This window comes from Conger conger, chromosome 17 (assembly GCF_963514075.1).
Source record: "Conger conger chromosome 17, fConCon1.1, whole genome shotgun sequence".
Lineage (NCBI taxonomy): Eukaryota > Metazoa > Chordata > Actinopteri > Anguilliformes > Congridae > Conger > Conger conger.
In genome coordinates this window covers 12493198-12518613 of record NC_083776.1, presented here as the reverse complement: position 1 = coordinate 12518613, position 25416 = coordinate 12493198, and the positions used below count along the sequence as shown (strand labels likewise).

The window sequence follows — 25416 nt, the reverse complement described above, 5'->3', positions numbered from 1 at the left end:
TTACACTGGTGTTACAACTGAAAATATCAACCATCCATCCATATGTAATAGATATACATCATAAGGAATCGAGATAAAATAATAACGGAATCAATAATAAAAAATAAAATTGATTATGATTTCTGTGAGTCTGCCAGATAGCATTACAAAATGTACAAAACCAATGAACAAGCCAAGAATAATTAGGTGTCATGCATACAAGCTAACGTGGTGCTCCCTGTGCACTGCTGGGGATGCAGCTGCTCAGAGGGACAGAGGGGGTAAGATATGGAACACACAGCAATGTCTGAGGACAGAGGGAGCCCGAAAACAGGACGGCCACAGCAGTGGCGCCCCCTATGCCTGTTCCTCCACCGCTGCTCCCAATACCGTCCTGTCTTATTGTAGTGGTGGCTGAGTACACACCTCCCTCCCATTGCTCCACCCCTCGCTCTCTCTCTGGCAATGGGGTGATGCTGAGGTGAGTGGGAGGGTGCTGTGATAGGCTGAGCAGAGCGGTGGGGCGCTGTGATAGGCTGAGCAGAGCGGTAGGGCGCTGTGATAGGCTGAGCAGAGCGGTGGGGCGCTGTGATAGGCTGAGCAGAGCGGTGGGGCGCTGTGATAGGCTGAGCTGAGCGGGAGGGCGCTGTGATAGGTTTAGCTGAGCGGGAGGGCGCTGTGATAGGCTGAGGTGAGGGGGAGGGCACTGTGATAGGCTGAGCTGAGCGGGAGGGCGCTGTGATTGGCCCTTCAGGGCTGGCAGGTGTGGCCGGCCTGCTGCTGCAGCACCATCTCGTCCTTGCGCGCGGGGAAGGTGTCGATGGTGGTGAAGATCTCGGCGGAGGTGATGGGGTAGGTGTAGCGCATCTTGTCCACGCCCTGCTTGTCCAGAATCACCATGTTGTAGTTGTTGTTGGAGATCCGGAGCAGCAGCCTGTGGGACACACGGTGAGGGCGTAACTATGGGTCAGAATACACCGTTCTGGAGTAACCTCTGATCCAGGCCCTGTCCGGTGTCCTCAGCCTGTTTGTCTTAGCAGACGATTGTTACAGAAAGGTGATTCGGAACATGTCAAATAAATTGAATAATCAATTTTAAAATACAATAATACATTTGCAACGGAATTCAATATCAGAATATAATAGTCATTTAAATCAATTTTCTCCAGTCAAACATTTGTTTTTTGGTGAAAAAAAAACATATTTCTAACAATAACATAATATCTCCCATTAGCTGTGAAAAGAATAATGCTTATGAAATAATAACGCACACATAAATACAAGAAATATGGAAGAAGAGTCATGCGGATTGTTTATCGTTAATCAGACAAAAGTGTTATAGGTCAGTTCATTTGCCAACATTTCTACATTATTTCCTGCTGCTCTGCTCTGCTACTCTGCTGCTCGTAACCTCCTTGCTGAGTGTACCTTTAGTAAGATCGTACATTTACATCACAACTGACTTCTCTCTGAGCCACAGGGAGCCAGGAGTTATTTCCGTAAACAACAGTGGAGACCTGCAATTCCACAACAGGATTATACTGCTTTACATCCAGATGTGTTATTTAGTGATGAATTTTGATGAAAGGTTAATTCATTCCTTGCAGGAGAGACATCCTTCAGGGTTTTCCCTTAACAGGTTCGGTGTCTGTATCTCTTCAGCGTGGACACTGACACCTTGGTGGGCCACACGTGCCGTTTCCATGACAACGCTGTAATCAACGTGACTAAAGGGGTGACCTTTTTCACTGCCTTCAAACGTCCACACTGATCAACATGAAAACAGTGGATGGAAGATGAACATCAAAGCAAACAATTATGTTTTTTATTTGCAGTACATTTTCCTTTATGATGCCAGGAATGTATGCTAAACTCTAAGACTGTACAATCAGTCACCCCTTTATTAGGTATGCCAGCACACCAGCTTGTTAATGCAAATATTTAATCAGCCAATCATGTGGCAGCAATTAAATGCATAAAAGCATGCAGAAGTGGTCAAGAGGTTTAGTTGTTTTTCAGACCAAATGTCAGAATGGGGAAGAAATGTGATCGAAGTGACTTGAACCGTGGAATGATTGTTTGTGCCAGATTGTTGGTTTGAGTATCTCAGAAACTGCTGATCTCATTGGATTTTCACGCACAGCAGAGAGGTCAGAGGAGAAGGGCCAGTGGTATACAGTGAACACGCAATGCTTCAAACCTCTTAAGTGGATAGGCTACAGCAGCAGAAGACCTATAATAAGTCAAAAATATAAGTCTAATAAATATCTAATGAAGATCCACTGAGTGTATATTCCTGAGGAAGCTTCCTGATGTTTTAGGTGGCCATATTGAAAATGCTGAAAAAGTCAGACAAGATTATAAACCTGTATTTATGCAGGGTAAGTTGACTGAGTACACATGCTCTTCTGCATCAACGCCCTGTTAATGCCCTTATAAATATGTGATCAGATGACTCCTCACTGATACAGGACAGAACTTGTGACAACATTTCCAGTAGAACTGAAATGTGTACTAAGATCACAAAGTCTGTCTGACATCAGAATGCTCTATGTTGAACTGCACCATAGGAGAAGACAAATGACTGATCTATCAAAAAAACACATGTAAAAGTTAACAGCATCTTCTTTTAAAATAGATGCTGTTAAAGAATCCAGAATCCCCAGACAGTGAGGTGTGCATTTGGCCATACACACTCAGCAGGGGTTTGTACCAGAGCATCACATAAGAGCAGTCGTCTGGCAGTCAGAGGGTTGCCGGTTCGATCCCGTCCTGGGTGTGTTAAAGTGTCCCTGAGCAAGACACCGAACCCCCAAATGCTCCTGACGAGCCGGTTGGTGCCTTGCATGGCAGCCCATGGCCATTGGTGTGAGTGCGTGAGTGTGTATGAATGTGTGAATGAGAAGCATGAATTGTACGGCGCTTTGGATGAGGCGCTCTCCGCTGGTGCTGAGTACCGTACCGGAGCTGCACGGCCAGGCCAGGGGGGATGAGGCGGTGTCGTATACGGCCGATCTGCGCTGGGTATACCCCCACCAGCTCCACCACCGTCACGTGCCTCAGGTCCAGCCCACACTGAGCATGCTGGGACACAGAACACACGCATCACGTCTAAACACGCCCCCGCATCCAGTGCACATATGCATATGCAAGTATACTCACACACACACACATAACCACAGCATAAAACAACCACATAATGTAAAATACCACCAGCCAGACAGACAGGCAGACAGACACAGAACACATATGCGGCACATCTAAACACGCCCCAACCTCGTGCACACAAACGTGCATGCGTACCCGTAGCACAAACCCCAGCCAAATACAACACAACCACACGCATCGCAACCATACAGAAACACACCGGAGGGGTGCCCACTGCACACGTATACGCAAGTATACTCACACAAACATACAACCACAGCATAAAACAACCACATAATGTACAATACCAGCCAGCTAGACAGACAGACAGAGACAGACATACACAGAACACACCACAACCACCCTTAAACACATACTGTAAGACCACTGCCAGAAACAACTCCCACACAGTACATTCTCCAATGCAACTTGCCCAGAAAATACTCCAGACAAAGCTCAGCTATTTCCCTGGCCTTAGTCACTGTGACTCAGGCAGTACTCACTGAATGAATCAGTGAATCAATATTCACTGCATTAACCGTGAGTCCCAGGATGGGAGGAGGAAGTCACAGGGCTTGCTAACCCCGCTGATTCATCCCACAGGAAACCCTCCACTGACTCACGGACATAAAGGTTACACCTCTAAAAGCCTGTTTCATCAACACGCCTCCTGACATTATCCTGAGAGGGCCCACAGAATCAAAAAGCCTTGATTTTTCCAGCACCGCGGTGGCTAGATTTTTACCCTCCAATTTTCCAGTTATTAAGGGTTCATCACGCCTCCGAGCTCAATCTGCGATTCCACTGCACCGAGACCCACCAAAACCAAAACGCCACCCAGCCCGCCTGTTTTCTTTTTGCGTTGGCGGGAGCTCAATGCCATCATTTGTCAAAACATTCTGTCACGGTTTGAAAACGTCTGTTCATATTTGACATGGGTGAAAACAAAAGCATAAAAATCAGCATATTGGCTTTTTATATATTCACAACAAACTGACCTTTCCAAACAGTTCAAATAAACCCCTTTTAATGTAATCTTGGCATCCAATGCAAAGGCCATGCCCTTTTTCTGACAGTTACTGAGACGTGCACCATGGCTTAGTCATTATTTCTCACAGGAGATGCAATGAAGCTGCTTTAAAACTAGCGAAGATACACTTTTACCGCTAAGCATTTAATGTACAAAATGTCCTGTTCAAATTCCCATAGGAATGGTATGGTTATAATATGTGGTGGGTCTATAATTGAACCATGGCTGAATTAAGCAATTTAAGTGCAACAAGATGATAGCAAGAAGAGCACAATTACGTTGCATGCTGAGACGGACAGTGCCAGGCACACTCCCTCTCCACAGGGGCGGGTATTAAGGAGCAGGCAGGATAATGTGAACACACAGGCTTCTCTGAGCCCAGACCACACACAGGGCTGCCCCTTAGAACAACATGCAGCGAATATACATTCCCCACAATTCATTTATAATAAAACATAACAACCCCTTTTATGATCAAATTCACCATCGTTCGGGGTGAATGTAGAGTGCAGCTCTGTCAGACTCACCCAAGAGGTGTAAAATGCCCTTTTGCATTTGTTTGATGATTTGTGTAAACCCATTTTGATTCAGGATCTTTTATTACTTCCCAGAATTTGATCTTTTCTTTGTTGTTGTTAATAAAAGAGTTTGGAAATGCGTTTCACTTTTCCCCTTTTTCCAAGAAAATCAGTCTCAGCAGGGGGGTTAGTTTTACTACCGTCCTGGAATGTAAATCCACACACCGTCTCTCTATAAAGCAGGACGGAAGCTGAACTACCTACCCCGCCCCCATCCCCCCCCCAAATGAGTGAGTAATGGCAGAGCCGACCAATGGTGATGGACTTCCTGCTCATTCTCAGCCAATCAGCACTGCTGGATTCTCTCACCTGCAGGTTGGTCATCTGGAAGCGGTAGTAGTGATTGGCGGCTGTCGGGGCGGAGATGATGAGGAGGCGGCGCTTCTCGTAGAACTGGTCCAGCAGGGCGGCAGCAGAGCGCACGCCCACATTGATGTTCATGGCTGCAGCGGGCGAGACACGGGAGGGTTACCATAGCAGCAGCAGTACCCGCCCCAGACCCTCCCTCCCTTGCTCAAGGGCCCAACGGCTGTGCAGATCTTATTGTGGCTACACCGGGATTAGAACCACTGACCTTGCGTGTCCCAGTCATTTACCTTAACCACTACGCTACAGGCCGCCCCACAAGTTTACTTTGTGCTTGGACGACCTGCTGTGTAACTAGCAGAAGTGCATCTGATCATGCCCTACTGTAACCTGCGTGCTGGAATTTAGACTATGAAGATAGAGTCCTTTCTAAACCAAAGAACATCCATAATAATGTCTCCATGTTTCCTATTGTATGTTGTATGGCTTGAAATCAGCTTAGTGGGAGACTTCCCACGATAAGAGAAGCATTCAGAAATATATAATAGATTTTTGTGAGACACATTGCTGTGTGCAAATTGATATGGATTGAAAACTTGATGAACTTTATGAACATTTTTCCACAGAGAAGGAAAGTATAATTTTTCTCAAAATACAGTTAGGTGCTGTAGTATTCTCCAGAAGTGCAGTAGATTTCTGCATGAGGACACAGGTTATTATGGCGCACAGTAAAATGTGTTACTTCAACTCGAACAGTACAAATGAGTCCAACAGGACCCTATGCACTCTGTAAGTGCTGATTTAACACTGAACATTTTACTGTGCACAGGACTCCCTCCCTCTCCTGAAAAGGGTATCTGGTACCCTGTGAGATTTCTCGCTATCCATATCTTATGATCAGTGTTATGACATAGGCCAACATCTGAGGTGGTTTGACACACTACCTGGAACCCCACTTCCTTGAGGTCATGATTTATCAGAAAGAACTGGCCACTGGCCACTGGTTTATCAGCAAAGCACAACCTCAAAAGCTGGGCACACTCACACAACAGCAATGTGTCCTCCAGGGTAGACTCACAGTACTGTGAAGTTATGAGCCTGAAAAAGGCAGACTCACAGCAGCAACCGTCTCTCAGCAACCATCACTGAGATTTAATTACCAACTTTCACCTGTATTAGCAGTGCTTTAGCAGTGTGGTATTTTCAGCTTCATGCACTTAATATTTTTTCTTTAATTAAAAATTACATTTCATAAAAAGTCCATAGACAAGATTTCAAATCCCACAATTACTTTCTGCAGATACTGCAGTGGTGCCCTTTAATCCTGACCGCTAAAATAGAAAACAAACCTAAAACAAGCGTTTCGCCTGACACCAGGTCTGCTGTTACTATCAATCTTTCGAGTCTCTCTGATCAGTCGCATGCACTTAGGGATGTAATTTCCACCAAATGTGATCAATAAGCATTCAGGCAATGCAACGCCATATGATATAATGCTAATCACATGATTGGTTACAGCACCAGCCCTGTGTATTCCGGTCCTAAGGAGCAGAGCTGCAACAAACATTCAATTTCTCTCTCTGAGCCAGTAAAACTCAAACACTGTTTTACTGGTTCAGACACCAATGGCTCACTGCTTCAGAGATCCCTGATCACTCCTCAGGAATCCAGTTTATATTTACAGCTATAGCAGCACATATTTATTTTATTTACTAATAATATCTATTAAATTACCTATACATCTACATCTAGATAGCTATACATTTGTAGTGTTGCTGTTGACTCTGGCTTTGTGCTTGCATGTACCCTTGTTGTTTGCATTTGTTTCCCTCAAAACCCCAAACCGAAAAACTTTGGAGAAAAGCACCTGCCAATCAAATTAATGTAATGCAACATAAACCAATTTATTGGACAAACGGCTGTACATGGCAGCTGTTCAAAATCTGGTTTCATAAATTTCTCAAGTCCCAAATAAAAATAAAAAACACACTGCTACATAAGATCATCCTTTTTGAGATTCGAGTGAGCCACTTTGAAAACGAAAGACTCTGTTTCTTGTTTACCTTTAATAAAGCCCAAACTCAAGATAGCATTCCATCAGGCATTAAGACCTTGGCATTCTATACTTGGATGAGGATCTGAATGTTTTTTTGGAGGAAGATGAAGGCCCCCTTTCCCCAGATCTAAGTTTGTGTGCAATGGAAACGGGCAGCTGGCAGCGCCGCTAACGTCACAACCAAACAGCGCCGGCTCCGTTCGGCTCATCTGCAATGCAAACGCGGGTGAGCCGAGGACAGGCGCCGGCGACGGTCACGGAGCCGTGGAGCAACAGATCCATCATGGCAGCGGGCCAGGGCGGCACGTTCTCAGCGCCGGCCGCCGGCCTGCGCGGGAGCTCTCAAACTCAACACTCCTCCTGTAATTACACTGGCCTGCGGGGCGTTAATAACACCACAACAGGCAGCTCACACCCATCAAATCTGAAAACAAATTAATTTCCACTCCGGCAACTGCTCGATTCGATTTGGTGTGATTCATCTCGTGCTCTGCACGGAGATACTGTCGCGAAGACGTTTTTTTTAGGAAGGACATTGCTGACACCGACCCAGACAGAAATGATAAGATCTGGCAGGCCTGAACTGATTCTACACACGTGGGTACTGATAAGGTGTTTTATATCCTAGGGTCTGGGGCCATAACTCTTGTGGACACTTCATATCCTTCTTTGTGATACAACAAAGATACAACCTAAACACTGGGTTTTAGGATAATTTAAAAAGCATTTTTTTTTTTGAAAAGTCAAAGTTTTCCCATTTTTGTCAGGTCTGAAATGTTTTTCTAGATAAACTCATGTTCAAGGCATTTAGCCAAAACACACAGATGTTCTCTAGCAGCTGTTCTTTTCACAACAAGTTTTTTTTAACAAGAACCACTGGCCAGCAGCCACAACATGCTATGATTACTGTTTGAGAGCTGAAGTGAGTCAGGGCTGGGAACCATGACCTACTGATAAAGCAGGTTACTGCTGGAAGTGGTGGATCTAGAGTAGGAATTTCCCTGGACCCAACAGAAAAGCCAAAACCTCAATATAATGACAGGGATACTGTGATGTAGGTTACACAATCTTGCTGGTAAGATAATAACCCCCAGGTCCTGTGGTCATTACAGACCCCAATTAGGTAAAGTGGTTCCCAAAATCAATGCCTAGGTGTGCTGGCCAAGATTTCAATCTGCACTGCAGGCATGTAGTGTTTCATGACATTACATTATAGGCATTTGGCTGACAACATGTACAACAAAGTGCATACCCATAACCAGGGACCCGTGCCCTGAAAGACCCTGGAGGGGAGTCAGTGAGTTTTGAGAGGCAGGGTACGTACGTGAGCAGGTGGTCTCTGTGCCGGACCAGGTCAGGCCGTACTGGCACACTCTCACGGCGCTGCCCGCCAGATCGTGGCCCCCGGTGCAGGTGAACTCACAGTTGGCCCCGTAGTTGTCCCCGTCACTGTCGCACTTCATGTAGCCGTTGTCGGGCGGAGACAGGGGGTTACAACGCCGCACTGCAGGGTGAGGAAGTCCACGCATACACTCATACACAATCCACAGACCGCTGGAAAAAATTATTTTCTGTAAACCCAAGATTGTCACTTCTTCACACCCGCATAGGATTTCTTATAATAAATATAGAATATCCCAATCTGAATGTTCAATCATATTGCGCGTTTCCTTCTTGTTGCTCTGAGCTTTCTATCAAACCTGACAACCGGCTCTGATTTGTGACTCCCACAGCTTATTATGGGATGTTATTTATTTGCCAGCAGAATGTATGCCTGAGAGAAGAAAAATAGCTTTTATGATTCAAACCTTACATAAAATGTAATACAAATTAGGGCCTGCAGCTTTCTTATTTGATCACAGACGGCACAAGAATTTTCTCCCGAGGTGCAAGAAACTGTGGATTCCCATCAAGGCATGAAGAGCCCCATATTATTGTGACTAAATTCTCCCATTTTTGTTAAATCCAACCCTGCCAACGGTGACATGAACGGATGTTACAGTATAACTTTAGAACCCATACCACCTTAAAGGAGTGCCATGTGTTTTCACCCTTCTTTAATAAGATGCAATATCGATAACCTAAGCAACGTGATCATCTGGGGTTACAGCTCTAATGTGTGGGATAACCGACACATTAGCAAAGATGCACAGAGGCCCTCTCCAAAAGCAAACCTTCAGCTGTTCACTACAACAGAAAGGTTTTATTACTTATCTGAATTAACAACAGAGCATAAAACATATTTGAAGCACAAGAGCTCAGTGCATACAGTCTGAGAGGAGGTAGCTAGCACCATCGCACTCCCAAAAGCAGCGGTGTAAAACTGTGCTCCCGGAGAGCCAGTTTGTGTGTTGGTTTTTGTTCCAAACAATTAATTTGTTTCAGTTGTCTGAGAGCTCTATACACTATGCTGGTTCACTTCTGTTCATGTAGCTTTAATGATTTATGGCCTTTCATATACAGTACACCTGCAATAATTGATACAAATGCACAGCATTTAAAAAGCAACGCAACCCATAGTCCAAATTAAATTTGCTGTGCATATCATTAAAATGTGAGCAGGAATGGATTTTTGGAACATTCTGAAGTTCTACTATATTTTATGTTCAGCCTTCAGCAGTGAAAAATAATTACCAAATCTGGCTGCCATATCGTTGGACCACCCACCTGGCTGACAGCTGGTTCTTCAGTGCCTCGAACAGTTTACCCACTCAAATGCAGATTTTTAGTTTAACTTTCATATATAGTATGATTGGGGTCTCAAACTTTCACTTACCTCAGGCTCTAAAATTAGATGGCTTCACAGATTTGGCATTTCATATTTATATGTAAAAGGCAAGTCATTTGGGAGACAAAGTGTGAAGAAGGAGAGAGGAAGTGTAATATTTTTCTATTACATTATTTTATGTGAACTGTTGGGGTCAATTTGATCCCAAACATAAAAGATGTTATAAAATCTTAACATTATGAGGGTTAAGCTAAATACAATCACCCCAAACCCGTCTCTTTCCTGCACTGGCACCCAGCTATTATACCCATCAATGGACAATTTCACAAATGCACCTACAGCTCACCCTGAAAATGGAAGAAGCTAGTGAACCCCAGTGAGGTAGGCAAGGGAGCCTCCACCCTTTTCTCCGTTTTCAGATCGCTGCTGACAGACACTGAATCACAGGCATTGTTTCAGCACTGTTCACACACAGGTCTGTTATCAGCAAACCTCATTTTATTTTATCTCCAACTCGCTATCAACTGGGCTCTTTCTGGGGACAATACGGAGAATTGATTAGAGAGACAGTTTCCAGTAAAGCAGAGATACAGGCCTGGAATTAAATAACATATTCTTCAACCACAACGACGCACACAAAGATCAACATCTCAACCTGTTCGGCTGTCAAAACAAGGACTCGGTGCTGCTCAAACCTTTCATCTGCCTGGGGAATAAGATTTTTATTGGAGCAGTAATCATTGTGTGCAAACTTTATTCCTTTTTTATGTTCTCTGCCAGGTACCTGCCTTACTTATTTTGATTTGTGGGTATTTTCTTCCTTTAACAACTATTCATTCAAATGCCGTTTTCCAGTGACCAAGGCTGCAGTATATATCAGACACCCCTGAGCTGCCCAGCTCTCACACTCTTGGGAGAAGACTCATCGTGCAAAATGGGGTGGGGTGGGATGGGGCGTGATGGGGTGTGATGGGATGGGGTGTGGGGGGGGTGTGGGATGGGGTGGGGGTTTTTAGGAGAGGTACTCTGCGGTAGTGGGAAAAGGGTTGGCAGTATGGAGGTACTGTACAGTGAATACGTTTAAGTGGGAACATCTTTTTTTTAAATGCAGTACCTCGCACTCTGGCAGAGAAGCGGCAGGAGGCCTTGTTCCCAGCGCGGTCATAAACGGTGTAGGACATCTTGTGGTCTCCCGCAGGTAAGTGAGTTCCAGGTGGCTTTCCTTTCAGGATGACGCTGAGGACACAACAGAAGGACACAAACTCACATAACCAGGAGGGCATGCAGCAGAAATCTGAGACCTTACCTCTATGTAAACACAGTGTTTAAGGAAGTCAGTTTCATCTGATAAACAAAATTAGAGGGTTTGCTAGTTTAGGGTGCAATTGGGAGAGTGGCCCAGTTAGACTGCTGAGCTGGTGGACTGCAGAGTCACATTGATGTAATAGCTGGCAGAAGGACAATCTGGATGACAGGCCTACAAATATGAGAGAGCATGCCAAATTGGAAGAGAATTAAAAAATGCAGAAGGTAGGATTCCCCTGTGCCGTCATGGCAACGGCGTGTGCGGACTGACTCTGTGAGGATGCCATCCGCCGTGTCCCTGCCCTCCGGGGTGTCCCAGTTCACCCGCACCGTCAGCTTCCCCGGATCCGCCGTCTTCTCCTTCACACTGGGGCATTTGATCACAGGTGGCTCAACATCTGAAAAACAGAGGTAAGAATGGGCACAGATTCTACAGACACACCAGATACTCAACTCTGTGTTCTCTGCAAGTTAACTTCTGTCCTCTCCAACACTGAAGCCGAAACGAGTTCAGCTGGGGAGACATCTTCTGAAAATTCATTAAGGTAGTGTAACCATGCAATGGACATTTTGCACATTCTGTTATTTAGTGCCACAAACCGCCGTTAGTAACTGGAACCTCCTTTTGCAAAATAGTGGGCAGAAGGAATGCAGGAGATGGGTATCTGGTGAGCGTAAGGAATCTGTGGCATGGACATGGAAAACCCCTTTACTTACAATCATTTCCAACCAGGGATCCTCAGAATGACTTGGAAATTGGCTCCCAAAAATAACCACGATTGCATAACAGATTGTAAAATAGCAAGCAATGGAATCACTCAATAAATCCATAAATCCAAGTAATATGTAGTCGGTGACAACTGGAATCGGTTTAGCTTTAGCAGATGGGGCTGCACTGTACATGGAAGTCTGTCATGGAAAGGTACTGGTTTCCTGAAGTTTACATATTTCTTAATCACTCTATAATTAAGCATAATGATGATGATAATATGTTGTTGAGATTATGGACTAGACTATTTGAGATATGCGTTTTACCATGTAAGCCTTCTTAATCATTCTGTATAATTAAGCACAATAATGATTATTATGTGTTGTTGAGATAACGGACTACACTCAGTATCACTCATTCTACATCCCTAATCAGGTTGCATGATTTGCATCAACATTCCAATGATAGAACATTCTGGTAAAAGACACACACTGTACACTACCCAGGGTGCTACGCACAGGCATAATGTGATTAGAAATCATGAAAAAACTGTATATAATGTTCTTGTTCTTATCAATGTAATAATAATATCAATATCAATACTTATATTAAGAATAATGATATATTGTTTCTATTATTAATTATGATCTATTATTATCCATTATTATTAACATTTGTTATATGCGGAGCCTGGAGTCAACATTTCACCAGTCCTTCCATGGTTTCAACAGCGGACTGAGAGAGCAGAAAGACTAGACAAGAGGGGGTTTTTTTCCACCGTAACGCTGTGTTCTTTCAGACACGCCGGGGCTGCGCTGTGACTGTGGGGGAGAGCGTTTTACCGCAAAGAACAGGCCACTGTTCCCACCACCGCAGACACGACGCCTGGCAGGAGAGGGCTCCCTCAATGCCATTCTCTCAGGCCTCACACTGGGCTAACAAGGCGAGCCGCAGTGATGGGCGCCCTGTGAACAATGCTCTGCCCTGGCTGATGGCCTGGAGAGGACAACGTGTGTGTTTCTGCATTTCTGAGTTTCACACCTTCATGGGCCCTAAAGCGCAGGGACATTAGCAGCCCCACAGTCCCCCACACACCCCTCCCAAAACCAACTCCCATCTCCATCACAGGTTTTCTAATGCAATAGGGTCAAACAGACGACGACACCAACAGACTGATCCTCCCACATCCATCGTAAGCCCTGGTACTTCTGAGCCACTTCTGATGCAAACTACCAAGAAGCTTACTGCAGGTGGGGATTGTGTGCAGCTGTTTCCACGAGAAGGGGGGGGGGGGGGGGGGACTGCAATGAACAACACTGAGTTATCCACGGTGTAGCAGCTTTTCCGGCTCAAGTCGGAACCACTAACTATGTCAGATCTGAGGGGACGAGGCTCAGTGATTTGAACAGGATACCAGCTGTGGTCGGATCAGACAGTCCAGCGTCTCGCTGCAGATGCTGCAGTCAGCTGGGAACAGCGTTCAGTATCTCGCAGAAGATCTGCACAGATTCTTTAGTCCAGTCTTCCTTCGAGTATATGAGGTGGGGCTCGGAATGAGTCTGTAGTGCAGTAGGCTATGCTAGTATGTGTATTTCACAGGTCCCTGAAAGGCACTGAATTCATGTTTTAGGTGCCAATACTAGAATGTGTCATTTTGGCCCTGATATTAAAACGCTTAAGAACCAGTGACTCACCAGACACTCAGTTCCGGCTTTCGCTCTGTACTCTCTGCTCCTTAACTACAGGAGGTTGTGGTTGGCAACTGCAGTCATCACAGCCATATTACATTACAGAACATCCACTGCCACAGTACTGCCCTACACACCTACTGAATGAATTTCAGAACATAACAGAACCCCTGTCACTGCAGGCATGCTGCATTAACAGTACAATGCTCATTTATTAATACAGCAGCTATTAATACGGACCTTTCATAATGAGCTACAGAAGTGCACTCTGACGAAGGAGAGAAAAACCTACAGAAGGACACTGTCCAGAGCCTCGGTTAGTCCATGAAAGATGGTATCAGTCATTATTTTAGAACATCTTTTAAACTCCATGTTTATGCCAAAATGTGTAGAGCTGTCCTGTCCCAGACAAGCGTGCGGTTCCCCCATACTGTGTGCAGCCTCTGTTTACTCTCCAGGCCTCCAGTCGAGCTGTGCAGCATCGCACTAGAGAAGTGCACCTCACCGCTGACATAGACAATGTTCCACTGTGTTCACGAGGAGGTGGGGGAAACGCTCATCTGCGAGTCTGATCACCCCCTCCCCACTCTCAAAACTCCCAATTATGTCTCGCCCCACGGGACTCCTGGCTACTGCAGACAAGCTCAGGATTCTATTCCAGGATTGTAGAACAAATCAAGCCACCAAAACAGTGCACCTTGTAAATTTATTGATACCTGTAGGTAAATACATTTAAGTACATTCATTTTCAGTGTTTCCGATTCATGTTACCGTAAAAAAGGTGCACTAGCCTGATCATGTTTAAAAAAAGAATACATTGACAAATGAGCATTACCCACAGCTCTGTCTTCGATTGCTTGTCTTGAAGCGGAAAGAATGCAGACAGACTGTCTAATTACAGACTTCTTTCATATCAGGTGTTTGACCGTCTGGCAAGCACAAGCTTGCACCAGAAGAAGAAATTAAGACTCAGCCATTAATTACGACTCAACCACTAATGGAAAAAGTCAGTCGTCAGTAACTTCTTAAGTCTGGCAGCAGTGTCCAAACGGTTGCAGGTTGCAGGTTGCTTCCTTGAACAGAGGATAATTACAACAAACCCTATAGAACTATACTTCCCCCTGGTTGTAGCTAATTGCGTAATTAAAGGAAATTAAAAGTAGCTTTTAAAACAGATTGTGCTCTTAGCCTGGGGTCTGCAGAGTGGCTCCCCGGCGAAGCAAGACACTCAGAACCGAGAACCAAGACGCTGAGACTCACCCACACAGGCACTCTGGCCGCCAGTCCAGGCCTTGGCGCTGGTGCACGTGACCGTGCGCTCGCCTTTCAGCGTGTAGCCAGGCGAGCAGAAATACTCGCACCTGGAGTTGTAGTAGGAGCCATCGGAGCACTTGTAGCCCCCGTTGGCCGGCATGGTTAACTTCGGACAGCGGACTTCTGCAAACGGGAGTGGGCAGGGTGAAATCATTAGTGTGTGTACCTGTTCTGTCATTTTTTTTTATTGATCCAAAATAGTGGTCATGTTACAAAAAAAAGTCAAAGGAAAGCGTCTGACTGGGCTTCAAATATATATACACTCACTGAGCAATTTATTAGGAACATTTTTACTTTATTACACCTACTTATTCATGCGATTATCTAATCAGCCAATTGTGCAGTAGCAGTGCAATGCATATAATCATGTAGGTCAGGAGCTTCAGTTAATGTTCACATCACATCACATTTTTTCCCCATTCTGATGGTTGAGCTAAATGACTGACCGTGGAATGATTGTTGGTGGCAGACAGAGAGGTTTCAGTATCTCAGACACTGCCGATCTCCTGGGATTTTCACACACACTAGTTTCTCTAGTTTGCAAAGAATGGTGCAAAAAAAAGAAAAGAAAAAAAAAAACCCCAGTGAGCAGCAGTGCTGCGGGAAAAAATGGCTTGTTGATGAGAGACGTCAGAGGAGAATAGCCAGACTGGACAAAGCTGCGGTGCATCATCTTCACCTACGTTACATAAACAGCACGTCACGCGGAGAGCCCCACCTCTGCAGTCGTAGTTGGCAGACCAGCGCTTGCTGGCCATGCACACCACCTCCGTCTGGCCTTGCAGCTCATAGCCCTTCTTGCAGTGGATTTTGCAGCGGCTGCCCATCACGTTCTTGTGGGCTTCCCCTCGGGGGGTCCGGCAGCTCACCTGACCGTGCTTCACCTTGATGGGGGCGCACCAAGGCGCTCCTGTCACAGGGAGCGAGAGAGAGCATGTCTACCAGGCCTGGGTCAAGGGCAGAGTGTGAAGACTTTACTGGTAAAATGAGAAACCACTCCTGCAGACTTTCAAGGAAACCTTTTACATGCCAGAACAATAATACATAACAAGAACTCTCTTATATTAGAGAAAACAGATAACGCTATTCAAACTAACAGTAGTCTCCGAAATAATCTGGCATCTACCATGCAATGCTACCCTCAGACAACAAATATAGAGGTTCCACATCAGTCTGACACCCATAAAAACGGCACATCAACTCATGACAGCCAACCAACAACCCTTATGAATAGAATGGTAAACATATACAATAAAAAAGGAATATGTTCTACATTGCCATGACTGCCACTTTCTCATTATACAGGTTTATGCATTCCCCGTATAATATATTTTTCTTTAAGCCTTTAAAATACCAATACAGCAGAATCACAGTAATTCATCAAACACTCATGGTTTTTTAAACATATTAAATAAATGCTTAAGCTTCTTTCCGGTTAGATTCTCTATTCTCGCCGATTGTTTTTCAGAAGGGAGCTGATATCATGGTAGATGTTTTAATGTGCGTACCTACCTTCTCCTGTGCAAGAGCAGTTCCTTGGTACTGTGCAACCAAAAGCATTGTGAATGCGTGCAAGAGAGCGATGGTTCCCCAACGTGTCGTGACATAACATTGGTCAAACAGACAGCGCACACCTGGGCTTTGGTGCCGTGTTTCGGTTGTCTACATCATGTTAGACACTCATGCTAAACATGTAACGTGTCTGTCCTGGAGGGCTCCCACAGGCTGTGTGTTAACAGCACCATTCTTCAAGCAGGTGCTTACTTTTCAACCAGGGATGTATGAAATGCAAGGCCCCCGTTTTTAATCAAAAAGGAGCACTTACTGTGGTAACTCTTGCATGTTTCCAAGAAGTATCAAAGACTGCACAAAGATTGGACAGCTCTATTCGTTTATTATAAACTTGTGATAAAATGTTCCCTATTCATGAATGCCAAGTTCCAACAAGCCAAAGGGCTGTGTTCCAACACAATACATCTCCAAAACCTGATCCTCAATGATTCAGGGTAAACCTCCAAACGGGCTTCTGTCCAGCTGGACTGAACCCGTGCGTGTATTAGGCCTAAAACTGCATGCAACAGAACTGCACTGGCTGGTTCTCAAGTATGCTTTAATAATAATTGAGTCGAGTTTGCCACTCACATTATGGATATCATCTGGCACAGTTTTTAATATTCTGTAACAAACTGAGCACTGTCTGAAATATGGCATGTGAAAGGTAACAAAATTGTTTGCCAAAACCGTTGGGCACAAGGCGCCATCTGGTGGCAGAAATGACAAAGCACAACCGCTATATGGCGACTGAAATTTTCACAGATCTTTCACAGATTCTGGTGATGCATATAGTCTGACCATCCTTCACCAGGGTACTGCTTTGTGTGAGTTTGTCCAAGAAAACAGAATTATTTACTGAACTGAACAGGATGAAACAATGAAATTACTGCCTAAATGTGTTTTTGGCTGCTAAACTACATCTATGTATGTGCAGGAGAGTAATGCACGCTAGTTCTTGTCAAAACTGCTGCAGCATTTAACAAGAATTCATGCTCATGGATTATATCTGATAAGACAGTGCTTCTGACAGTGCTTCAGTCCTCCTATCTTTATGCTGAAAGCCCAGGTGTGCATCAATAATCTTATGTCACTGACAGAGGAGAGACCAGCCACAGATTGGCAGTATGAGTTGGGCTAATCGGCAGCCGTTAAGGCCAGTTCAGATCAAAAACTCACCAACAGACAAGACAGTTTATTTGACTATTTACACTTGAATTGTATTCAGTGTGCACTAACCAGTTTTAGAAAGTTTACGATGGCTAGCATCTCAGTTTCAATGTCAAACAGGTCAGTTAAGACAAGAAAGATCCAATCAAATCTGTCCAGCAATTTAATTTGTTTAGTGCAAGTAATATGCAAAGATTTTTTTTAATGGAAACTTGCCGGACTCATCTTGTCTGTTATCACAGTTTTGATTTGAACTGGGTCAAAGCGTTCACCTTTATATCTACGTGCGTATGAGTCCTCGTCATCTCCATACGATGTGTATCCGGACCCTACAACGAGAAAGTAATTGAAGAGACAGACAGACACCATGGAATTGTCACGACCATAAAGTAGACGGATGCTGTGAACAATTCCTCGCGTGCCCGTTGCAGTGGAACATAAACGTGTTCACGCTCCTCTGCGCTGGTTGCCAGAGAAGAGGCTAGAAAGCGCCAGTTTTGCGCAACGCCATGCTGCCTCATATGGGAGACTTCCATTTTGTTTGGATGACTCCTCTGTAATCCTCCGTCCAGCATGAGCGATTCTGGCAACCAGAACATGAGTTATAAAAACACGCAACGCACACTATGACAAATTCAATTACTGGTTCCAACACAGAACTGAGCAAATCCATCCATTCGCCCCAAATTTCTTTTCTGGGCAGTTTGGCCCTGATGAATAGATCCACCATAGAGCATCTTGATCCAGTTTAATAACGATGTTATTAATAACAGTGTTATTAAGCTGAAATAGTGAAGTCACAGTTACGGTCCCACCTATGCATACTTACTGTACTGTAGTCTGTAGGAAATTGGACAGAAGATACTTTCATTTGTAGTCCTGATGTTACCATTCAGTCAAAAGCATAATTTAACGTCTGCCTCGATGATTGACTGAATCATTTTATATAAAATGTTAGCCTTCTGAGAACAAAACATACACTACAATTTATCTATTACACACTGAACATACTTTTACAGCATTAGAAACTACATACACTCAGTGACCACTTTCGGTACTGTACACTGGTTTGTTAATGTTATGCAAATATTTAATCAGCCAATCATGTGGCAGCAACCCAATGCATAAAAGCATGCAGACGTGATCAAGAGGTTCAGCTGTTTTTCAGACCAAAATGTCAGAACATGGAAGAAATATGATCTACTCCATCTTTCTTCCCCAAAACCTGCAAAAACACCTTGTTTATGAGATCAGAGGAGAAGGGCCAGATTGGTCAAAGCTGACAGGAAGGTGACAGGAAGGTGACAGTAATGAAAATAACCACACATTACAACAGTGGTATGCAGAAGAGCATCTCTGAACACACAACACATGGATACCTCTGTGGATAGACTACAGCAGCAATGAAATAAATACCAAATAAACATTTTAAAACATTTTAGAATTCAAATAAACAACCAATAACAATGTGTGACATACAGAACTATATAAAGAGGGTCTGCTTCTCAAACTCAGGCAACTTTCATATGGGTGCCCAGGAAAGGTTTGGAAAGGTTCATCAAAAGTCTACTGAACATCAATGGCAAAAAGCATGACCTGAACTACAACAAGCGTATCAGGATATCTGGAGATAAAGTCAAGGCCAAATCAGGCCCACTGAAGGAATGCTGGCTTTTATCACACTCATTCATTTTGCAAATGCTCCCCTCCGTAGTCATTTAAGTGAATCCAGATCACTTTTATTAGCAGTGATAAAGACCATCCTGTTCTGCAGTCAGACTGGCTGCATGCAACACTGTTAAATCACAAATGAAGGTTAACTACACCAACCTATAAACCTTGAAAAAATCCCTGTAAACATATACCATTAGAGAAGCGATACTGACACGTCATAACAAACAGAATTAGTTTTACAGCATGTGCTGGGGGGGGGCTGTTCTGAGTCTGGGGTGGAAGGTAGCCAATCACTCTGTTGTCCTGAACAAGCCTGGAAGTCCAACCCACCTTCACTAGAAGCATGTTAAATTACATCATTCTTTTGTACACTGAAAAAATGCTTCATTGGATAAAACTAATATTTTGACATCAATTTGTTACACAAAGGTTCTCTGAAATAAAAAATTGTAGGTTCATTTGAATGAACTTAAAAGGTTTCAATTGAGAAAAACCTAAACCCTGCTTTATAACACATAAGTCAAGTTTAAATATTTTGGTGTACAAATAATTAACATTTAAAAGTTTTTTTTTATGCTCATAATTTTATCTTATAATTTTCACAAATGTGGAAACTCAGTTGCAGGTCCCATCTACCTGCCTGTCGACCTGCATGAAACACATTTTACATACATTAAGAAAAGGACAAATAGAACTCTAAATGCTGCTGCCTCACTTTGCTATCTGTGCCGATTGCGCTTATGTTTCCAACTTGGCCAAGTTAAGTCTGAAGGGCTTCTGCCGCCAGACTGCCATTATTTTAACGCTTTGAAAGTGGAAAAATTGTATTTTGGGAACTTGCGCCCACCATGTGTTTTCCTTTAACAGAAGTCCAAGATCTACTGCAGAGAAATGCAAAGCTGAGATCATTTCTACACATCTCATGCATATTGAACTGTTTTGGCTTGAGGGGGCACTAAAACTTATACTGAAAAAGGATTTATCAGGGATAAACTGCTTGCTAGAAACACTACCGGTAAGCTTTCCGCTTACCAGAATCTTTTCCATTTTCATTATCTCTGCTTTGCAGACGCCCACATCGAAACTGAATTAAGCGTTGAACATTATTCAAAACTATACATTTGAACACCTAATATATTACAATCTCAACTCAGGTTAGGTACCCTTTCACAGGGGTGTAATGACCATGCCCAGGTCTTGAAACTGCACCTAATTAGTCACAAGCTTCATAACCATTATTATGACTACACTGCCATCCCGACACATGAATATGAGGTGACTAATATGGGTGAAATTAGGTTTTGGAGACAATGACTGACAAGACAGTTACTAGGCAAACAAGTACAAGATGAACAGTCCAGGGCCTCAATGCACTAGAAGGAACTACGCAACACTAGTCTGTAATTTCGGTTCCCAGAGATGTAAAACTACTTGTAAGTGAAGACTGTATATCCGTAATAACTGTCATCACACAGAAACTTCTAGTCTCCTGTAATATGAAGAATTTTAAAGGAGAATTTTTCTCAAGTCTCAAGTCTCATCGTGAACATGAAAATCACTGGGTCCACACAAAGAGCAGCTCTGTAAGGGAGCTCTGGGTCTACGCTCCTGGCATTAATATAATGTCACACTGTATTCTGCAATGAATCCTACATCAAACACCAAGATAGAGGCCAGGGCTGGACCTCATCTGGCCAAGATATTCACATCTCTACGGAAAGAAGCAGTTACACACTGCACTGAACGATAGCCTTAGTTCAGACTTAGAGCAACACTATGTGGTAAACCATGTTATCATTCTCCTAGTACAACATCATGCCATCACCCCTGTGGTACATTAACAAAAGCTCCCATTGTTTTGCAACTTACTTGATAATTTAAGCCATATCTGCTGCATTTCATCCAAGTCAAAAATGTCCTTATTCCAAACTGGCTTAAATGCCTTGGTGAGAGAATTTATGAATAATTCTTCTTATTTCAACAAAAAACTGTGCACATAGATAAGGGGGAGGCCTCCGAATGGGGATTAATATACTGGGAAAGAACAGAGGAGCTCAGAAAATGAGAACACACTTTGGCTTCAACCAAAGGATCACCTTGGCTTTCTGCAGGGTCTGAGGAAATGGCGTCAAAAGTCTCTCCATTTCAGGCCAAGGACTGGGCAAAGTCCTGCCAAGAGCCTTCCACACACTTACTGTAAAGGGCTGCTGCCTATACCATCAAGAATTCAGCAGGAATAACACCATCATTGGTCATGCTGCTGAAAATGATAGCCAAGGAATCAGGTGGAGTTTTTTGTGAGGATCAAATTCAAATGATAACAAATGACACTGGGTATGTTTAAGAAAGCCCAAGGCTTCAGATGTTGTGCAAGTCTAAGATGTCTTTTTCATCCAATAATACAGTACCATACCCCACTGGAAACTCCACACAGAAGCCAAGAATCATATTTCTCTACTGCCATGTAGTTTCAGAACTGAGAGATGAACAACACAGAGGGGTAGCACTATGAGGGCTTAACTACTCCCAGCGTTCATATTCTTTGTATAGGCACTCGACTGCTGATGGTACATGTGATATACTGCACTGCTCATTAACAGAGGCTTGATAGTTAATAAGTAGTAGAGATAATGTCTGAACCACACTTAAAAACATGAAAATCCTACTTTTAAATGGACTAGCGGCTTTCATTTGCCACCGTTTGGCTCGTGACATTGCAAGCGGATTTTTTAAAAGTTTGTTTTAAACAAACTAGTTTAGCTAGGTCACTAAGCTAGCGCAGTAACTTGCCACCCAGGACGCCCAGGATGTAAATATTATGATACTAACTACAACACATGCTAGATGCTGAAAGCTGATTCAGTTAGTCTGTGTGTGTGTGTGTGTGTGTGTGTGTCTGTGTCTGTGTGGCAGCAGTTATTTCCAAAGGGTCAGTCGCAGTTGCTGTAGCTTTTCAAATCAATCACCTTTTAATATGACAATGTTGACCTCAAAATATCTGCTTGTTTGGAACGCAAATCTGCATTTTTGTTCTGCATATATTGCAGAATTATGCATTAGTGTGACCACGGATATGAAGATGTCTGTAGCCAGTAAATATAGTGTGTTACATACACCTGACTTGTTTGGCTTTTGCTAACCATTAACTCTTCTCAAAAACTTAGTTGTTGGCTTGAATTTCCAGTCTTTTTCAGCTTTTGCCAACCATATGACATTATCTCTCACTTTAAACATAGTTTTTGGGTTGAATAATAGATTTGTTTGTGATTCGCCCCTCTGCCATGCAGTACAAATGTGATTTTATGTTTCACAATATCTAAGGGGTGTCCATGAGCATGTGCATACAGTATGTGCAGGCATTTGTGAGCATGTAGCCAGGATTTTTGAACCAATCATATCAATAAAAGTGAAGGAGATGCCAACTTGAATGTAGAAATACAAACCGCTCAAATCACTCAGACAAACTGTCCTCTAAGAACCAGACCAATGTTTCAGATGGCTCATTCCTCAGGTGGCCATCACTGCAACAGTTAAATTGTGTCCCCAGACAGCAGTGTCCGGAAATCTTTCGACATCTGTTCACACGTTGTCCTACACAGCCTGCTCCATAATGCATGACCACCGCACTACCAAAACGCTGCCCTATCCATGTGCCTTCCTGTATAAATTGAGTCTGTCCCCCCTCCCTCACGGCTCACAAAGAGATAACCACCCTCACAGGGGCACCATGACTATCCATCCATCCACCAATTTATCCATTCCCTTTTGCAGTGCCGCTGTGTTTCCCTGGAGCGTTGAAGACAACGGAAATTGTGCATTTACCTTACATTACAGTTATTTAGCTGATGCTTTTATCCAAAACCCTGGAACAATGTGGGGTTAAGGGCCTGGCTCAAAGGCCCAATAGCAGCACTGTGGATGCACTTGAGCTTGAACCAACAACCTTCCTGGTCCCAGTCATGCACCTTAGCCAGCAGGCTACACGGTGCCCCTTGCAGCCTGCTGGCAGGTGATGCACGAGATGTCCCAGCAGTCTACATGTGGTCTACGTTCCCCCTGGACGCCAACCATATCCAACTCCATCAGCTGAGGCCCGACAAGATGACAACCCTTACTGAGCCCCCCTTATATCGAACTCCGCCAAAACTGGCATTCATGTCTCAACCCGTGTCTGAAGCTATTCCTCCATCTTCGGCCAAGATTTAGCACCTGCCCAACAGCCATGGTGGAATTTGAATGTTGGCTGCAAGCAGTGATTGTGCAGATATCGCCGATGGGAACTCATTCTGTTGGCATAGGCGGGTCCTTTCTTGCCAGCAAAGTAGAAAACACTTCATGATGCCATCAATGCGAGGTGCTTTTGAATATTTTCCAAACCAACATAAACAAATCTTTCAGGGCGTATGAGGATAAGCGGTTGATAATATTTACATGCATTATGAGTCCTTCAGGTGACTGGCCCCAGGGAACATCTAAATAACCTCAAATGCACTCATTTGGGCATTTGTGCCACTCCTTCTACTGCATCACTGGACAAGTTAATGTTCAGCTGTTTTTTGTTTGTTGTTGTTGTTCTTGCGACATCTGTTTCCCAAGAAAAAACCTGACTACAGGGAAACAGCATAAACTGCAAGCTCATTCCAATATGGCTGGCATTCTCTAGGTCACTCTTTTGTTACACACTCCAAACTGCAAGTGTTAATGTCGTTATGCAGAGAACACTTATTATTCATTTACATCTTGTCCCAAAACCATTTTCTGTCTCTCTTATGAAATTCAGCATCCGAACCTTACAGCAATCAAGGCAATGGTAGTACAGGAAGAATGCAACAGCCAAATAAGACACAGGTGAGAGACAGAGGCAGGTGCAAGATAATTGTATGAAAATCATGCATTCTTCACTATTGTATTGCAAAACTATTGGAGTACATTATTTAATACTGATCATAGTAGCCCCAGTCATTTTACACATCAAATGTTGTGTTGAAACAACTCTGGCAGTGTAGAGAGCATTTGATTATAGCTGGGCTCATAGTCTGTGTACTCTCCAAGTCTCATTCACAGAAGGGCTAATGCTTCATAGATCGACGTGAATGTAAATCGAAATAAATATATCAATAATGGTCTAACAGTAACAGTTGTGACATGAGTACTCTTATGCACTGACAATTGGAACGCTGCCAAATCCTATAGGTGTCCACGTGTTGATCCATCCGCAGTTTTCCAGTTTTCCAGCGAGTAGGGTGCGCTATGAATGCCCTGCTGTAAGACTTCTCGCGGCTACCCCAGCTGAAGTATATTCCACGTAAACAGTGCGAGCGTTGCACGTAGAAATCTGGCCATAGCTACAGATAAAGCCGGATTGTTTATAAATGGCAAATATTAAGTGAAAATTACCGTTCGCAAATGGGACGCCGTATCCGCTCGCAAAACATCCCGCCACGCGTAATTTTTAATAATATTAGACATGTATAAACGGGGAATTTATCTTTAAACCATGTATTTGAAGCGCACTAGAACAAACACACCGTGAATTATGTTGGCACTAACTCGTGAAAAGTATTTGACATTCCTTACCTTCATATCCAAAGCTGTAGGAAAACTGGGCACCAATGAACAGAAAAGCTATAAGCCAGGTGTCCATATCCAAATATGTAACTCTCGTCCACTTCTAAACGGAGTGGAAAAACCTCCAGAACTATCCTACTTTCCTTTGGCCCCGCCTATCCAACCACGAAACACGAGAACGTTCGCCTCCTGTTACTAATCGAATTTGGACACATCCATTGGCAAATTCACGCAATTTGGACGTTTCGTTGTAGCTGTAGGATGAGTATCTCTTGCCGTCTCACAAACACTGTAGAAGTATTGGACAATAGTACATCACTTTTTGGCAAACCGAAACATCCACTTCGCGTTTACCTTTGCAGTTCACAATCCTGCATTCAGCATGGCGCTCTGCAACAGGAAAGTTTGTTGACCCCTGTAGTAAATGACTGTTTACAAGCCGTCCTCACAAGATCCTCACACCCTTCTGATACATCTTGAGGGACTTAGATCCGATTTAGCTAGTCAGTTTAGGCAAGGGAAATATCATAACTTAACTTAGTTGGATAGTGAGTAGTTCACCATTATTCTAGCATATAAATTAGAAGGGACCAAGGATTTGTTCCAAGAACCA

The 25416-nt window shown here is 43.7% G+C and overlaps 1 protein-coding gene across 1 annotated transcript; it reads right to left on the bottom strand.

The window, feature by feature from the left end:
* srpx (sushi-repeat containing protein X-linked) lies at positions 1 to 25084 on the bottom strand. The gene is made up of 10 exons (XM_061225871.1): positions 24813 to 25084; positions 17834 to 17890; positions 15559 to 15750; positions 14787 to 14963; positions 11401 to 11527; positions 10939 to 11060; positions 8421 to 8600; positions 5044 to 5177; positions 2942 to 3063; positions 1 to 913 (listed from the first exon to the last, which is right to left on the bottom strand). The coding sequence occupies exons 1-10, from the start codon at positions 24877 to 24879 to the stop codon at positions 730 to 732; spliced, it is 1362 nt and encodes a 453-aa protein (XP_061081855.1). The 5' UTR covers positions 24880 to 25084; the 3' UTR covers positions 1 to 729.
* Positions 25085 to 25416: the final 332 nt, after the last annotated feature.